Source organism: Apteryx mantelli, chromosome 2 (genome assembly GCF_036417845.1).
Source record: "Apteryx mantelli isolate bAptMan1 chromosome 2, bAptMan1.hap1, whole genome shotgun sequence".
In the NCBI taxonomy this organism is placed as follows: Eukaryota; Metazoa; Chordata; class Aves; order Apterygiformes; family Apterygidae; genus Apteryx; species Apteryx mantelli.
Genome location: NC_089979.1, coordinates 41,189,400 through 41,207,100, shown reverse-complemented (window position 1 = coordinate 41,207,100; position 17,701 = coordinate 41,189,400). Strand labels below are relative to the sequence as shown.

Genomic DNA, 17,701 nt, shown 5'->3' with positions numbered 1-17,701 from the left:
TCTTCTATTTGGATTGGGAGTCCTCCAGATAGTGAAAATAATACAATACTTATATGACTTAGGACCATCTTCCTTTAATAAAAATAAAAGTCAACAACATTTTAAAATAATACCTATGTTAAAACTCATTGTGAAAAATCCATATCAGTACAAAACTGGCACCTGTATTAAAATAATATGAGTAGCAAACATTGCATAAGTGGTGATGTTTCTTCAGAAAAAGATTAAATAATGAAAGGAACTGAATCATTTGTTTCCAGGGAATGTGGACTTCCAGGTTTAGACACTATTCTTGGAAAGCAGGCAGTCACGGTTTTGGGCAAGCTTAAGAGTTGAGAACACTAGACTGATGGCATAGCTGGTATTAAGACAAAGTTGACTTTCCTCATTCTGTTTCTGGATCTACTTTTGTTGCCTTTTAAAAGTGGATTCCTTTAAAACCAAGACTATTTATGTAGCTGGAGATGTGACATATGAAAGTTTGACTCCTAAAGTGTAACATAACTGGTATTCTTCAAGATAAAATAGAAAAAAAGTTGTTATCCATTAAATATAATGTCTTTCTATTTCAGAAAAAAAAAAGCATTTGTTGTTGCTGTAGAAGTTCCTCTTGTAACGAAATCTGATTGTTGTATTTCTATATCACACTATTTCTTCTGTTTAAAGTCACACCTCTAATGATGTGTGAGATGCATGATTCTGATCATTTGTCTTTAAGTCACCAATCCAAGTAGGTCTTGGGCTAGCAGTGACAAGAGACACAGACACGTCAAGATGCAAATGTATGATCCCCCTCTAATGGGTAAATGTCCACATTATAGGAAAAACCATCATAACTGGAAGATGTTTGAGACTCAGCTTCACTGACTAGCGGGCACCCCGAATGTCCAACTTATATCTCATACCCCAAGGACCGTTTCCCTTTTATCACATTATCTTGGGAACCTTTCTGATCTCTGGGACCATTTCTAACTGTTTCATCTAAGATATTTAGCCTTATAATAGGACTGCTTCTAGGTAATTGTAAAACCTAGTTGTCAGTCCTCCTGCCAGCCTAAGCATCTTTTACTCTGCACAGCAAGAAGTGTTTCAGATTTCCAGTTTTCACATTCTTCAGTAACCCTGCCTCCTGCAGATTTTTGCTTCTAACGTTTGTTTATTTCACAGCTTATAAACAGTTTAGGCCTGATTCACAGTTCCCCTAAGACTGTTTCACACTGCAAGGTAAAGGGAAGCTAAAGTGCCAGAGGCCATAAGTGTAACTGAGAATTCAGGCTTTCATTAGAGCACCCTTTAAGTCAAAGCTTTCCTACTCTGTTGCGTGATGGAACAAGCTTCTACCATAACTGCTGCCAGGGAAACCTCGAGAGCCATCTTTTGTGTCACAACTTCATATTTAAGAACAGCGTTTCCAAAGGTCTAGCAACCCCCACATATGATGTTCATTATCACAGCAAAAATCTTCCAGCATTGATGTGTTGCTATCATTCAGTACATCTTCTCCAGTCCCAGTGTCTTCCATGGAAATAACCTTTGGGCATAGCTAGTGTAGCTGTATTGGCATGATTTATTTTCAGAAATTATGTCACTCATTGTGCTGATAGCCAGGAGCCAGCAACCAAACTTTCGGAAATACTTTTAACTGCCAGAAATAGGAACCATCCTAAAGAGAGGAGAGTTGGGGAGGGTGGGACAGAGCATGGACACTTAGAGAGTGTCTATTGCTTCCAGCATGATATAGTTTGTGTTTCACATTAAACTGGAGCTTTTGAGAATTAACAGGGATCATTTAAAATTAATGATTAAACTGTGAACGCCTCATTATTTTTCTTGTTTTTGTAAGACTTTTCATGCCACTCCAGAAGGCTGTCTGTACTGAAGAGGAAAGCATTATAAGGTAACAATGGGATGTAAGTCTTCCTTTTCTTTTTGGCTTTGATGTATTTTTCATGAATATTATGGACTATCCTGCTGCATCCATTTGAAAGTGGGGAAACAAGACACCCAGGCACTAACATTTGAGATACTGAGGGGAGAACTCTCCTTGAAGTGCAGTATTTCCTTCAGTAGTGACTTTCCTCTGCATACATGCAAGTGGAAAACTTTTTCTACTCAAACTTCCATTATTTTATTTTTTTTTAATTTATAAAGGCAGTATTTCAATCAAATGATAGACATTTTACCAGCAAAGAATGCCACATAATTTAAGGCTCTGCTTCAGCTACTGTCCTTTTAAGTAAAACTTCCTCTCGCATGTGGTTGACAGGCTATCTTAATTCTTGGTTTGTAGGTATAACCTTCCGTCTCAGTTTGTAAAGCCAGCAAGCAGCTTTTGACCTGGTTTCCCTTCTTTGTTGGAGGTAGGCGTTACAGTAACATGATATAGCAACTGCATTTTTAAAAACAAAATCCAAGGTCAGATGGCTGTCACCCAAGGTCAGAAAAAGAGATTCAAATGGTGCTTGACCACCAAGGAAGAAAACCTAAGGGTTAAACGTTCAAGTTACACAAACCTTGGCAGGAGAGATTTTATTGTTCTCGCACTGTTTTCACACAGAGCACCAAATATTTCTGTGAGAACTTAACTTCTTGTATCTTTTAGTCAGAGCATGTTGCTAATGTTTTTGCTAGAGAAATCAGTTATTTGGTGGCTTCAGCCACCCAGTTTGGCAGTTTGTCTTCAATTTGTCTTATTTCTTAGTCTGCAGACTGAACTCTATGCAGACTGCAACCTATGCAGTCAGTCACTGCAACAAGAAACACAAAACAATCTCCCAAGTCTCTCTCAAGGTAACTAGAGAAGAAACCCTTTGCAAGAAGGTTGCCAAGAAACCAACAACATCAGAAGATGGGAAGAGGCACAGCTGATTCTCATATTCTGGGTTACTTCACAACTAGCTTACCAGAGCAGGGTATTTAGATTTCAGGAGTCCATGCAAATGAAAAGCAATTTACACAAGGAAAATAAGTCCACAAATAGATAACAAGAATCTTAACTTGATTTTTCCAGGTGACATGCAACCTTTATAAAATTGAGAGGTTTTTAAATTTTTGGAGACTAACTGAATCCATTGGTTCTAGCAGCACAAGCTAGAAAAAAGGGGGCTGAACACACCAAGCAGTAGAAAGTGTCAGGTGCATGATAAACTGAAGCAAGTTCCTACAAGCACTGTTTTATCAGAAGACAGCTAGCATGAAGCCTAAAATGAGTTGCATTGGCCTGGGGAGAGGTAGGGCAAGACATGATGATTCAGTGCTTTTCTTCAGACACAGCCCCCACAGCTAAGCTGACGCAGTATGAAGCCTACCCTCCTCTCTGATGAATTGTCCCCAGCAAACAGAATAGATTGCCCAAGGCTAGACAATCTGTCCCATTAAATGGCGAGCAATCTGTTGACTAGAACGAGAGCTAATAGATTAAAACTCTCTTGCTACAAAAAGAGGTGACTGAAAGAAGATATGGGAGAGGTCTATTAAATTCGATGTAGTAACTATTCCTTATTTCTCACAGAACAGGAAGGAGGGAATACCCAGTGATACAAGCAAGCCACAGGTTTAAAGAAAAGGCAGTGCTTTGAGCACACAGCACAGACTGAAACAGTGGAACTCGTTGCCACAGGGCGATGTGGCTGCCAAGGGCCAAGAGACTTCAAAAAGAAATCACACCGACCAAAAGAAAATGGGACGCAACGGCCTAGCTGCTTCACCTAAACCAATGATTTCCAGAAGCTGGAAGAGCAGGCAAAAGGAACATCTCTTGACTTTTTCTTAAGCATTCCCTGCTGCTTCCTACTGGAGCTCATTACTCAGGGTACTGAATTAGCAAGATCTTCATACAGCCCAGAATGGCAGTTTTTATGTTAAGTCTATCTAACTTTACCTTGGACAAAATAAGGCAATTTTAATTCTTCAGGATGATTATGCAAGAACCAGTTTGCTATTCAAGCAAATATTTACAGGCTAAAGTAACAATCCCATCACTTCTGTATACAGGTAGGAATTACTCCAAATACCTAATAACTAGGAAACACTGATGACTGGTTTGCATTAGTTGCAAAGTCTAGCATCTCGGGAATGTGGGAACGTAGAGAACATACGATAAGAAAGACATAGTTAACAATATAAGGTCAGGGAAAGCAGCATATGTTGAAAGTACCAGTCAATAGCAGGACAAAAAAATTATAGACTAACAGATATTTAACCATGTACCGTATATAGCAAATTTCTTTCTGGCCCCAACTAGTGATCAGTTTATGCATGATAACTGCTACGCCTTGCAATTTTAAGCTAGTTAATATGACTACAAATAACGTACTCGAGTGTGAGCAAGTGCAGTGTGTCCAAAATGCAATTTGTAGACCACAGAGCTTTTCCACAGCGTGATGGAGCTGATTTCTCCTTATTTTTAGGGGGGAAATTAAAGTAGAATCCAGCTAATATATTTTCATTAAGTTTTTTCTATGTGTTAGGAGGCACAAAGGCATTGTTAAATCATGAATGGGAAGACTGGTCCACATACCCATGATAGACGGATGGGCAGTGGGAAGTTTCCCTAACACCTCCCTATGAGGAAAAGGACACAGAGCATCCAAGGCATAGAGCAAGATGTAGAATCCAGGACTATTGTCTACTTTTTACCTGAAGTTGGCCTCAGTTTTACAGACAAAATAACAAGTTTTTTATTATAGCACTATAATAACCAGCAAAGATTAAGCATGTTATTTAAAAATGCAGATTGATAGGCTCTTTGGGAATCTGCCAGTATCTAGTCTGTAAACAAATCTGGTGCACTCAAAAGCTACAAAAAGTTGTTTTTACTCTCGGTGCATTTGCTTACTTAGAGCCCAGGAAACATATGTCTTAGAGGAACATGACAGAAGTAATATCTTTCCAACAGATCCCGACCTGTATCTACATATTTTCAGGGTATTGTAAGAAGCTGCCTTTACAAAGCCAAATACTGACCTTTTAATCTCCCTCGACTTCCCAGGAGAAAAAGAGCTTCTCTCTGTTTTAATAATGGTCAAGGCTGTCATTCTCCTTTCCAAAAGGAACAAGCACAGCAAAATATACAAGCCAAAATTCACCATTCAGTATGGGTTTCTTATATTTGAATTCTCTGTTCCTGTAACCTTTTCATAAACAAATACCTCACAAAAAGCAAATATAAGGAGCTGTTTTGGCAGTGCATGGTTTTCACTTACATATGCTGTGAAGCATTGGGATAGAGCTCGGAAAACTGCGGTGCAGAATCCTCCGGGCCGTGGGGAGCAGCGTGGCTGATGACCATCATTATGGGCCTATGGGGATATATCCTCTTAGACGTTCTGAAGTAATTAATGCTCTCATTAGTGATTAGGTCTGTGAAGTAGTCCTATAACATACATTTAACACAAAACAAAAGTTACAAAGTGCATTATTAATTAGATCACATAACTATCATGTTATTACCTTATTTTCAAGTCTTCGTTAAAGCAATATACCATCAAAGAGACGTATGATTCTAAAGAGCACAGGGAAGACTGAGCAGTAATTACTTTCTTAAGAAGGCAATACCACATAAAATGAGACGGTATTTTGCAAGTCAGATACAACAGATCGCATTAAATAAATACAATTGCCAGAATTTACAGTATAATGCTAAGTAACAGTTGAAATGACAGATTGTACTGACACAGGTACACTTCTTAAATTTCATTGATAAAACACTTTCACAGAGTAATGCCTCCTAACTGCAAAAAATCATTCACACTTATGATAGCTTTCCATTTCCGCTTATTGTGTGCTCTTTGTTCCAAATATACTCTTACATAGGTACAAACTGGGTGAAATCTACAACACTCAACATATTACAAAAATCTTTATCAGAGAAATTGCAACCATAAATGCAGGGAGCAGTTGAATTCCTGCAGGCTCTGTTCTTTTAATTGTACAACTTTAAACAGGGCAGCTGCTGAGATTAAGGTTGTGACTTGCTAATAAACTGGCTTAACCCACAGCCAAGGTGGCAAATGGAAGCCTACAAGGGGAAGGGAGGAAATAGAACTAAGAAAAAAAGATGAAAACCTAAATTAAACCACCTGCCACCTTGGAGCATTCACTGTTGGCCTGGAGGTCTGGTGTGAGCTTCATTGAGAAAGTGCTGAGACGGTGTTTGTAATTTCAAGCACTTCCAGGCATGACTAATCATATGTTGTGGATTCAAGGCCCCAAACAGCTGCAAAAGCAGAGCCTGAGGGACAAGGTCTGTGTCACATGGCAGTGCTGGGACAAGCCGGCCAGCTGTGACCTTCTTGCTCCCCTGCCCCCTCCTTTCCCCTTCCCCTCTCCCGTGCTGCCCTTGGAGCAAACACCGTAGCCCTGGCTGTTAAAATCTCTGCAATGAAGCTGAAGAGGCAGTGAGCGACCTTTGGGTTTGCAGAAGAGGTAACAGTCTCGAGGCACTGGGATTCTGATAATTTCTGGTTTTGTGGCCTGTTCAAATGCAATCCAGCAGTCTGGATGACTGCTCTCCCAAAGCATCCCTTCCCCTCCTACTTCCTTGTTTACTCTTGCTACATACGCAGGGTGTGTAAGGAATGTATAACTAACCAATATGTTTTCTTTTCTTTTTTTTTTTTTTACTCTATATAAATATGTAATCAGTATCATGTAATTTCTATGGGTGGGGAAATCAGAAACAGGCATTGTGAGCTTCCAATAAAATCTCATTACATGGGTCAGAAACCACAGCTGCAACATCTGTATCATCTTCTGTGAGCTACATTCTGAGGAAATTCCAGATTGCTTTTTGCAGGCTGGAAAGTCTGCGATCTGCATTTCTGAGAAACTTCATGGCAGTGGGCAGGTCACCTTGGCATACTTTCCAAACTTTGTCAGGAGCACAAACAAGCTCTGAAGTTTTCCAACGGCCATGTTCTTGCACTTATCTATTCTCATAGTCATATCCGGAGTCTGACACCACAGACACACATTTTTTTTGCACTGTATAATGGAAAACAACATTAACTAACTAAGGTTTCTTATGTGGGTAATAACTGACAACGCTCAGCTAACGTTCAGTAGTACAAGGCACCCAGTTATTTTCAAGAAGGGCCTTTATTTATTATTTGCTGCTTCCTTGGAACCAACACTTTCTAGTAGAGAGAGAAAGGGAGGGAAGAAACAATAGACTGCATTAAAGAACCCTTGGGAACTTTTTTCTGTTACACAGTTAAAATTTTTACACAGAAATTGATCTGAAAAGCCCCGAAGAGAAAGTGACAACTCAATTTCTTGGTTGTAGCTGGTTAATTAATTAATTAATTGTCTGGTTAATTAATTATCTGAAAGTGATTTTCATATGGATTAATGATGCAGCATTTATGTGTCTGGAAAATACCTTTGCATAATCAAATCCATGCTTCTCTTTGTTACCATTGCGAGAAATGGTGTAATTATAGAAGCGGGAGTTCTTCACTAATCCAACCCACTCTCTCCACCCAGGAGGGATGTAGCTGCCATTGTATTCATTGAGGTATTTCCCAAAAAAAGCTGTGAAGGTAAAAAAAAAAAAAAAAAGAAGAACACACACACATGAGGCTTTGCAATCTGAGTCCTTTAGTTTGAGTAAAAAGCATGCATGAATGAAGATAAGAGTATGTGTTAGAATGAGCTGGAGCTGCTTTAGCAAAGAAGTTTTTTTTATATCTATTAACATAGATGATTTCCAGAGTTTTTATTAGAATTAAAAGCCTTCATGACTTTAAGATTTTTACTTAATCTGCAGCTTTTGGAGTCAAATGCTCACATGAGATTTTTCATTTTTTCTTTAGAATGAGTATGCTCCTTCTGTTTCCACAAGTTTCCACTTGACAATGGAATAAAAACTCCATCCCCAGAGGAAATGTCTGAGGAAAACCTCTTGTGGTTTTAAGCAAGTCCTATGATGTCTCGGAGCTTGGCTTCTAACTTTTGGAAGTTTGGGCTTGACAACATGGCTACATTTCCTGGTCTGATAACAGGCCTGGGAACTCTGCATCTCTGTCCTGCTGGGCTCCCTTTGGGAAGATAAGGATGGAATCCCTGCCCTGCTCTGTTACCACGGCTTCTCTAAGGCAAAGCTAAAGAAGAACCAAGACTTGCAGGTAAACTACCTCTCTTTGGTCTACGAAAAGAAATGTATTTTTACATTAGCTCCAAGCGACAAATCAGAACTCATTCAGACTGAAATTTTCAGAGTTTGCCATCAGGCCTAAGAGTGTTTGCAAGTGCTCTTGCCACTTCTTCTGGAAGGAAGTAGAAAGAGAATAACTAATCCCACAATACAGTAAACTCCCAACTCTCTGGGAGTTGTGAATTACTCATGCCAGAGACACACAGACACCAAAAGCTGGCCAACTGGCTTTGGAAGAGTGGATTAACGCCGCAAATGCAGCTGTATTGCTTCTAGAGCCAGCTGGGCTATGAAAGCTGTTTAGTTGCTTATGTATAGGTTTGGCCTGGGTAATAAAGTCAGTCTGGATGTCTCTGGGCTGCATTTCCACTACTTGGACACCGGGAGATGTGGTGACAAAACACTTGCCTGGGTCTACAACTTGGGTTATTAGGGTCTTCTTAGCTCTGGCTCAGACCTGGCAATGCTGGACACTTGGGTGTCTGAGTAACCTCACTGTTTGCATTTTTTGTTTTTTGAGGTGTTCAAGTCCCTGGAGAGTCACCAGTGCCAGCACTTTTGTCACCTATGTCCCAAGCAGTCAGAACGAAGGCATTCCCTGTATTGGCAAAATGAGACACCACAGGAGAGGAGCAAACAACAGGAAGATCCCTTTGCAGGGACAGAGCTCCCCTGCAGAGCACCTGCCTGGCCCACCTGCACCTCCTGCAGTGCCCGGCCCCTGCCCTTGCTGCCAGCCTCCACTCCCCCAGCCAAAACTTCCTGCAGAGAGGGCTCCTCTGCATCCTAGCCAGCCTCCCTGCCTCCGCTGTGTTTCGAGACCCACGTCAAACAACCTTACTTGTTTCCCACTCGGAAATGATGTCACTTTGGAAAACCTCACATTCAACCTAGACACATTCTATCTAACCAAAAAAGCACATTTGTGGAAGGGCTAAAATAATTCAGATCTGACTGATGTGGGTATGGTGAACTCCTTCCTGGGAAAACTGGTGGAAAAATCAAAATGTTCATAGTTTAAACTTGCTTGAGGCAACATAAATACAGCGCAACCCAGTCATCTAACTGCCAACTGTCACTAACCAGAGGTTACAGTCATATAAAATGTTACTTTTCTACACCACGTGAAATGTGACTTATAAACAAGTTCTACAGACACTAGGCAAGACTTTCAGCTCCTCCTCCCACAGCTATTCAGAAAGCAACTTGGTCGCTCTCCTCTTTTCTCCTGATGCCAAGTGGAAGTCAAGAAGCTTGAGGTGAAGAGGGTGACTGTGGGGAGGGAATGTGTGCCCAGCACTGTTGCCTTATGGAGAGGAAACCGTATCTCACCTCTGTAAGCCAGCCAAAGCATGAGAAACTCTCAGGGTATCAGATATGCAAGGAAAGTGTAAGAGTAAAGGCTGAAATACTGTGGTAAGAGAAGCCGTAGAAAGGGAAGGGAAGGAAGTCAAAGAGAGACAACGGTGAAGAGAAGTATGGGAGAGTAATGTGACCAAGAGAGAGAAAGCATTGCTGAGCCAAGCAAATATAGGACTGTCCTGTGGCTGTAGGGGAGATCTGATGTCGGGTCTCCTGAAGGCCATACCAGCTCCACCAGTAACTACTGCGTGACCTTGGGAAACCTCCATGTGCTCCTGTAAAGGACTTGAATGCCAACCTGCCACCCACAATGATCAGAGAATCGCAAGCTCTAAAATAGAAGTTATGGCAATTTATCATGTAGACTGGTTTGATAGCCCCACCTATAATTATAATTGACTAATACTGAGACCTGAACTCTGTTATTTATAGTTTTGCCAAACTTAAAGCATTAGTGATGATAGTTTCCATGCTGAGTATCTGACTCAGGCTGAATTTTGCTGTATGGAACATTTTAGCCAAACAGTTCAGCAATTTCCAAGAAAAAGGCTAGGGAAAAATAAATGGGTTTGCCCATTTTAAAAATCATTGGCAAGCTTCTCTATAAGAAGCTCTAGTGTCTCTGGGTTTTGATGTAGTGCCTCTGTAAATAACAGAGGTGGCTGTGTAAATCTATCCCAAAATGGCCAAGCTGTAAACCTCTGAAAAACTGCAGTACACAGATGCTCAGGAAAGACTTGCTAAAGCTTCTCAGTTTAATGCCACCATAGGGTGTTATTTTATGGGCCTGACAAAGTCCTTACAATTTCAGTTTTGGCAATAAAACAAAGAGCAATCAGCCTCTCTGTATCCTGCTTCTCTGTTAATATTCTGGCATTACCTGAGAGAAAGCCTCCAGCATAAAATGCAGAGATGAAAAGACCTGGAGCAGAGGGACAGAAAGAGATAAGCTGAATTTAAAAAAAGGAAAGGGAGGCTTGGAGCTGGTGGGGGCCAAATCATTCTGGAATTTCCTTGCTGTAGATTATTTAATTTTGCAACTTTAATAATGTTTTCTTAGCTCCCCCTTGGCCCCCCAAGCCCCATATTTTGCTGTGTTATTAGAATTTGGATTGACAGCCTGAACCATTCACCTTTGTGCTGGCATGATTTAGTATTTTATCATAAATATAATCTCAGAGCTGTCAAGTTTTAAGCAGCTCCTTGAGTGACGGTTTGCAGAAATAGATGTTTCACCCTGTTGTGGATTAAAGCCGTTCCCATGTCAAAGGTACGGTAAACCCCCGAATCCTGGTAGAAGCAGCAGTAGTCTTGATAATGGATCACATTTGCCAAATTGCTTTAACCAAAGGTGGTTTATTGGTCAAAAGCTCAGGAGGATATGAGTAATTAGACACATGAAGGAAAAAGACAGGTTTTTACTAAAACACAGGAGTTCACCACAGCATTTTCTGAGCACTGACTATGGGATAGGGCAAGTGAGTCAGAGATGGAGCACTGTGCCAGCAGTTAGTGTCTGCTTCTTCACACTCTGTGTGAAGACAAGTGCTAGAGTAAAAGGAAAGCACGGTAGTACCCACGGGGCAAAATCCCAGTCAGCAAGTCGGCACTATGTGTCTTCTGTATGTTTTTTGTTAGCCAAAGGATTGTAAATAATTAAAGTAATATGGTATATATCACAGAACTGCCCAGGAACTGACACCGCAACGTGCAAATGTTCTCCCTGGACCCTTGCATACTTGCATGCTTATAGAGTCAACCCACATCCTTAACTTGGCTGTAGTTTGACACTTGCTGAATTGCCCAAGTGTCAGCACTGACTGACTGAGATATAGCCCCTGGCAGTATACAAGTGACTTTAGAAGCCACTTGCACTCAGCTGTTATGGGGCTTAGGAAGCCACTTCTGTTTGTAATTAATAAAACAGAGATTATGACTCAGTGGGTAAAAGCCTCATTAAAAAGCTATGCCATTTCAAGGGACATCTTTTCATTATTGTGTGTAATGGCCCCCACAGGGATAACAGAAAAGATAAATGCCGATTTTTGCATGTTAATAAGACAGTTTTTATCTGCATTTTGGCACTTTTGCTAACTGTTCCCAGGACGCATTGTTATTTTTTAATCAGATGTAGAGTAGCTTAGTATATCAGAGTAATTGCAGTCTGTGTATGTTCAATTAAGTTTGTGCAAACAACAGCACATGGCATGGTGAACAGTTATACAGACATCTATGCGTCTCAGGAGTGACTGCAGAATATACATGTCTGGTATCTAATATAAATAGATTCCTTAATACAGGTTGCTATTTTCCCTTTAGCAATTAGCTAATGAGTCCTGAACTGGACTGAGAGATCCAGGGAGCTGCACATGGTGCAAGACAAGGAGAATTTAACCCAGGTTATCCATGGAGTTTGAAGGCAGGATTTTTATAACTTAATGTGATTCGACTTCTTGCCATTCCCAGCACACTTTTACCAGCACGTACTACAAGCATTTCTGACTAACTTTTACTGTGTTGCATAATAGAGCAGGTCCCTTGCGCTCAGCATTAGTGGATCAGCATACAGGTGAACTGTGCTACATCCACTAGAGAGGCATCTCTACACTGCCATGGGTCAAAGGACGTATATTATGTTCTATACCCCAGTTGTTTGTTAAAGCTTATGGGAATGTTTCTGATTTAAAACAAAACCAAACCTTTAAAAAGGCATGCTGCAATGAGGTTTAGTCACTGTGACCCAGACAAGAGCTTGAAGTAGGCAGCCCACTTCCTTTAACAAAATCAGGAAACCATTTACAGGAGTTGCAAAGCACTGTTTATATGACATTTCAGTGCCGACACACAGTGATTCAGTGCTTTTGGGGACAGAGTCCAACAAAACTGCAACTCTGGGATTATTCCAGTAAATTTCTCCTTGCTTTCTTCCCATTATGCAAGTGATAGACTCAAAACTGGGAAGCTTGATTTTTCCCTTCTGTTGAAAGATTACAAAGCATTAGGGTATCACTTCATTAAACTGCAAATAGTCAGTCTAGTATTCTAGCACTCCTTGGGAAATTAAATAAGCACTGTCCCAAAAAAACAGCGAGGAAACTGAGGCACCAAGAGATTAACCTTCAGCTAGCTAAAATCGCAAAGGAAATCTCTGGCATTGCCAAGAATAGTATTTAGATTTCTTAGTTCCCAGTCTTGTAACTTAACCACAGTAGAAAACCTCAGGTTTTCTACTTTTTTCTACAGTTTTGTGGGTCTTTCCCAGTTGCTGTCAGTGTTATCATTGTAACCAAAAAGAACATTAAAGATTTTATAACTCAGCAGTTGCAAAAGGCATTAGCCTATAACTTGATACACCAATCATTAGCCTGGGTGATGCCTTTAACAAAGCTTGTATTATAGGCCAGGCTGGTAGCACTTTCCATTACTGATGTTGTCTGACACTTCTCATTATAAGACCCTATTTTCAGTTGCTTATAACTCTCTCAAACTTGGACTGAAATTTTCCACACTGGATGTCTGCCTCAGGCGGAATTTTTGAAACTTCTTAGCCCTAACAGTAGCCATCTTTGAGAACCATGGTAATGGAAAAAAAATTATGTTTAGAGTCTGAAAAAAAATATGTAAGCTTTCATTTGAAAGTGCTCCCATGCTTTGCAAAGAGAGCATGAAATCTGTCAAAGACATGACGGACTCTCTGTCAAGGAGGCATCTTTTATTATCCTTGTGAAAACCTGTCCAAATTCTGCTCAGTTTTGAAAAAACCCTGCAGTTTGCATGTGCTGGAGATCTGGGCACACAGGGCTCTTGATTCCCTTTGCCGATGACCCCTTTACTCCACCTGTGGGTGTGTTAGTACATGGGGGAAGGCTGATGGCAATGCGGAGGGGATGAGGTGGCTGGATAAGGGACTGGCAGGGACTCGCGAGAGGAGAGAGAGGGATGAAAGCATCATTGGCCTGGGCGCCCCGGGTGGGAAATGTCGACCAAGGGACGGATCGACAGAGTACAGAAAGGGGAAAGAAGGTGATGGACCAGACAAGGGGTGGGCAAAACAGATCTGCTGAGCAGGCTGGGAAAGGAGATTGCTGATGGTAACCTGTGGGAACAGGATGTGGCCGTCAGGACTGACAGGCTGTGGGCTGCGAAGGAGGGTGGGAATGGCTTGACGGCAGACAGACTGGGGACGAGGCTCATAGCAGAGGCTGAGACAAGGTCCTGCAGGGCAAGAAAACTGGGATGAGAAAACTGAGGAGTGGAGAGTGCTCCTCCTGATGGTGTAGGATGAAAGGAGCCAGACGTGCAGAAGAAAAGACACTTTTGGACAGTGGTAAGGACAAAACAGTGCCTGGAAAGGGCTCCTGGCTCTCATTAGTACCTTCCTTTCAGCAAACAGCTGAAAACATAGCTGATAAACAAACTCCTTCCTAGATACAAGCAATAAACAATCAAGTGCTCTGGTTGGTTACTGAATTCACAGAATCACAGAATCACAGAATCACAGAATCACTGAGGTTGGAAGGGACCTCTGGAGATCATCTAGTCCAACCCCCCTGCTCAAGCAGGGTCACCTAGAGCACATTGCACAGGATTGCATCCAGGCGGCTTTTGAATATCTCCAGAGAAGGAGACTCCACCACCTCTCGGGGCAACCTGTTCCAGTGCTCTGTCACCCTCACAGTGAAAAAGTTTTTCCTCATGTTAAGATGGAAGTGTCTGTGTTTCAGTTTGTGCCCATTGCCTCGCGTCCTGTCGCTCGGCACCACTGAAAAGAGTCTGGCCCCATCCTCTCGACACCCTCCCTTCAGATACTTATACACATTGATAAGATCCCCTCTCAGCCTTCTCTTCTCCAAGCTAAACAGGCCAAGCTCTCTCAGCCTTTCCTCATAAGAGAGATGCTCCAGTCCCCTAATCATCTTTGTGGCCCTTCGCTGGACTTGCTCCAGTAGTGCCACATCCCTCTTGTACTGGGGAGCCCAGAACTGGACGCAGTACTCCAGATGTGGCCTCACCAGGGCTGAGTAGAGGGGGAGAATCACTTCCCTCGACCTGCTGGCAACACTCTTTCTGATGCAGCCCAGGATACCATTGGCCTTCTTGGCCACAAGGGCACATTGCTGCCTCATACTTAACTTGGTGTCCACCAGCACTCCCAGGTCCTTCTCAGCAGAGCTGCTTTCCAGCAGGTCAGCCCCCAACCTGTCCTGGTGCATGGGGTTATTCCTCCCCAGGTGCAGGACCCTGCACTTCCCTTTGTTGAATTTCATGAGGTTCCTCTCTGCCCACCTCTCCAGCCTGTCCAAGTCTCTTTGAATGGCAGCACAGCCCTCTGGCGTATCGGCCACTCCTCCCAGTTTTGTATCGTCAGCAAACTTGCTGAGGGTGCACTCTGTGCCTTCATCCAGGTCATTGACGAAGAAGTTGAACAAGACTGGACCCAGTACTGACCCCTGGGGGACACCGCTAGCTACAGGCCTCCAACTAGACTCTGTGCCACTGAGCACAACTCTCTGAGCTCTGCCATTCAGCCAGTTCTCAATCCACCTCACTGTCCACTCATCTAACCCACACTTCCTGAGCTTATCTATGAGGATGTTATGGGAGACAGTGTCAAAAGCCTTGCTGAAGTCTAGGTAGACAACATCCACTGCTCTCCCCTCATCTACCCAGCCAGTCATTCCATCATAGAAGGCTATCAGATTGGTTAGGCATGATTTCCCCTTGGTGAAGCCATGCTGACTACTCCTGATCACCTTCTTTTCCTCCACATGCGTGGAGATGGCTTCCAGGATGAGCTGCTCCATCACCTTTCCAGGGATGGAGGTGAGGCTGACTGGCCTGTAGTTCCCTGGGTCCTCCTTCTTGCCCTTTTTAAAGACTGGGGTGACATTGGCTTTCTTCCAGTCCTCGGGCACCTCTCCTGTTCTCCATGACCTTTCAAAGATGATGGAGAGTGGCTTAGCAATAACGTCCGCCAGCTCCCTCAGCACTCGTGGGTGCATCCCATCAGGGCCCATGGATTTGTGGGTGTCAAGTTTGCTTAAATGATCTCTAACCCACTCCTCCTCCACCAAGGGAAAGTCTTCCTCTCTCCAGACTTTCTCTCTTGCCTCCAGGGTCTGGGGCTCCTGAGGGCTGGCCTGAGCAGTAAAGACTGAAGCAAAGAAGGCATTCAGTAACTCTGCCTTCTCTGCATCCTTCGTCACCAGGGCACCCACCCCATTCAGCAAAGGGCCCACGTTTTCCCTAGTCTTCCTCTTGCTGCTGATGTATTTGAAGAAGCCCTTCTTGTTGTCCTTGACATCTCTAGCCAGATTTAATTCCAAACGGGCCTTAGCCTTCCTCGTCGCATCCCTGCATACTCTGACAACATTCCTATATTCCTCCCAAGTGGCCTGTCCCCCTTTCCACTTTCTGTATACTTCCTTCTTCTGGTTGAGTTTTGCCAGGAGCTCCTTGCTCATCCATGCAGGTCTCCTGCCTCCTTAGAGGCAGGAATTAGAATTAGAATTAGAATTAGAAAGTAGTAGGGTTTTATAGAGGAGGTCTGAGACCCCCATCCTTTCTGCTGACCTGCGTGGATGCTAATGTTATGCCATTTGATAGAATGGGTCTATCCTCCTCTTTTTAAATTTAGGAAATTTTACTCCCAGGAAAGTGATTTGTGATCATGTAGTGAAAGACAATCATTAGGCCAGAAGAAGAAGAAGAGGGATGAAATAGTTTCACAGGCAATGTTCTACCCAGATTTTCCTAAGTGGAGTGCTTGAATGTGTAACCTTAATAATATTCTTTTAGTGTAAGGTTTTCTGTGCAATATTTAAAAGCACAGAATTCTGTTTTAAGCATAAGTAGACAAACATGCTGTGGTTTTTAATGAGGTTCTGGATAGAATCCAAAAAAAAGTTTAACTTCAAACAATACCATAGAGCTAGAAAATCCCTCTCCTTATCCTTTTTAGCCTTTTACCTCTTTCATATTTCACTTTTTTCTGGACTATTCATATACTGAATATAGCATATTTGAATTCAGCATATTTCATTCTTATTTATACATTTCTCAATTTGGCTGAAAGCGCAATTTTACTCTGAAAAGTGAGGTGTACAGGCATATTTTGGAATTATTTAATTTTTTTATAAGTTAAATTGTTTGGTGCCCCTCTTTTATATTGATAAAGAAAGAACTTGAAAGCCTGGGGTTCCCTCTTTATTTATTTTTACTTTAGAAATATTCTGAAAAACAGGACTCACTCCCTGCCTACTCATTCCCACCCCTATATCATATTCTGCCACCCTCTCAGTTTTGCAATGGAGTGTGAGGCAGGCTACAAATCAGGTCACTGAAATGATCCAGATTAAAAATAGTGTGTGCTGGCAGTGAACTTTACTGTAAGGCTGTGAACAGGAAACACTGGAGGCTTTGCCTGCAGAGGAGATGTATTGTCTAATTACACCTTCAAAAGGGGTAGTTTCTGCACTCTTTATGAAAGATTAGCTGGTTCAAATGTGTCAAAAAGGAGTGGTGTACAATTTAAATACTCCTTCCCCAAACTGCTTAGCTTTCAGTCTCTTGCCTCTTGTGATCTTGTCATGTTATTAGTTCTTTGTTCATTATGCTAAGAAAAATACCCATAACTGACAGATGTCAACCAGCATGCATCAGAAGCCAGCGTGAACTGTTATTAGCTAGATGTCCAGCAAGTAACCGGCTCTGTTTATCACCACACAGAAGTCTGTGACCAATGTCAAAACATGCCACATAGTGACAACTAGAAGTCCAGTCACTTCTTGAGTTTTGAGTTTTACAAAAGCTAGTATTTATAAATTAATATTCATGTTGCTCCATGTTGATATTTTTGTCATTTCTGCCCCATGAAAGACTGAGAATGACATCAGCTTTGCAAGAATTCTGATGTTATTCTAACTGATTGATCCTTCTGAGCAAGGAATAAAATATTGCGAAATATGTCTTCCCAAAGAACAATAAAAAAAATCTAAGCAAATATTGGATAAATTGGAATTTGGTGATCTTTGTTTTTTCAAGTGGCATTCCACAATGGGAGAATCTGGTCCTAACTTTGTCATGTCCTGCAAGTCTGTCAATGGCTGCTGAGCCATAGCAGACTCCTGTTCTCTTTTCCACAGGTCCCCTGCCTGTGAAGGGCTAAAAAGAGTGAGGATTAGA

At 42.0% G+C, this 17,701-nt stretch overlaps 1 protein-coding gene across 6 annotated transcripts in view; it reads right to left on the bottom strand.

Moving 5' to 3' along the window:
* SULF1 (sulfatase 1) overlaps positions 1–17,701 on the bottom strand; it is a 129,589-nt gene that overhangs the window by 40,986 nt on the left and 70,902 nt on the right. For all 6 annotated transcript variants that reach the window (XM_067290537.1, XM_067290539.1, XM_067290538.1 and 3 more), the window contains 2 exons: positions 7,382–7,533; positions 5,205–5,374 (listed from right to left, as the gene is read on the bottom strand). In XM_067290537.1, the coding sequence (XP_067146638.1) occupies positions 5,205–5,374; positions 7,382–7,533 (322 nt within the window). The remainder of the gene's footprint in view (positions 1–5,204; positions 5,375–7,381; positions 7,534–17,701) is intronic.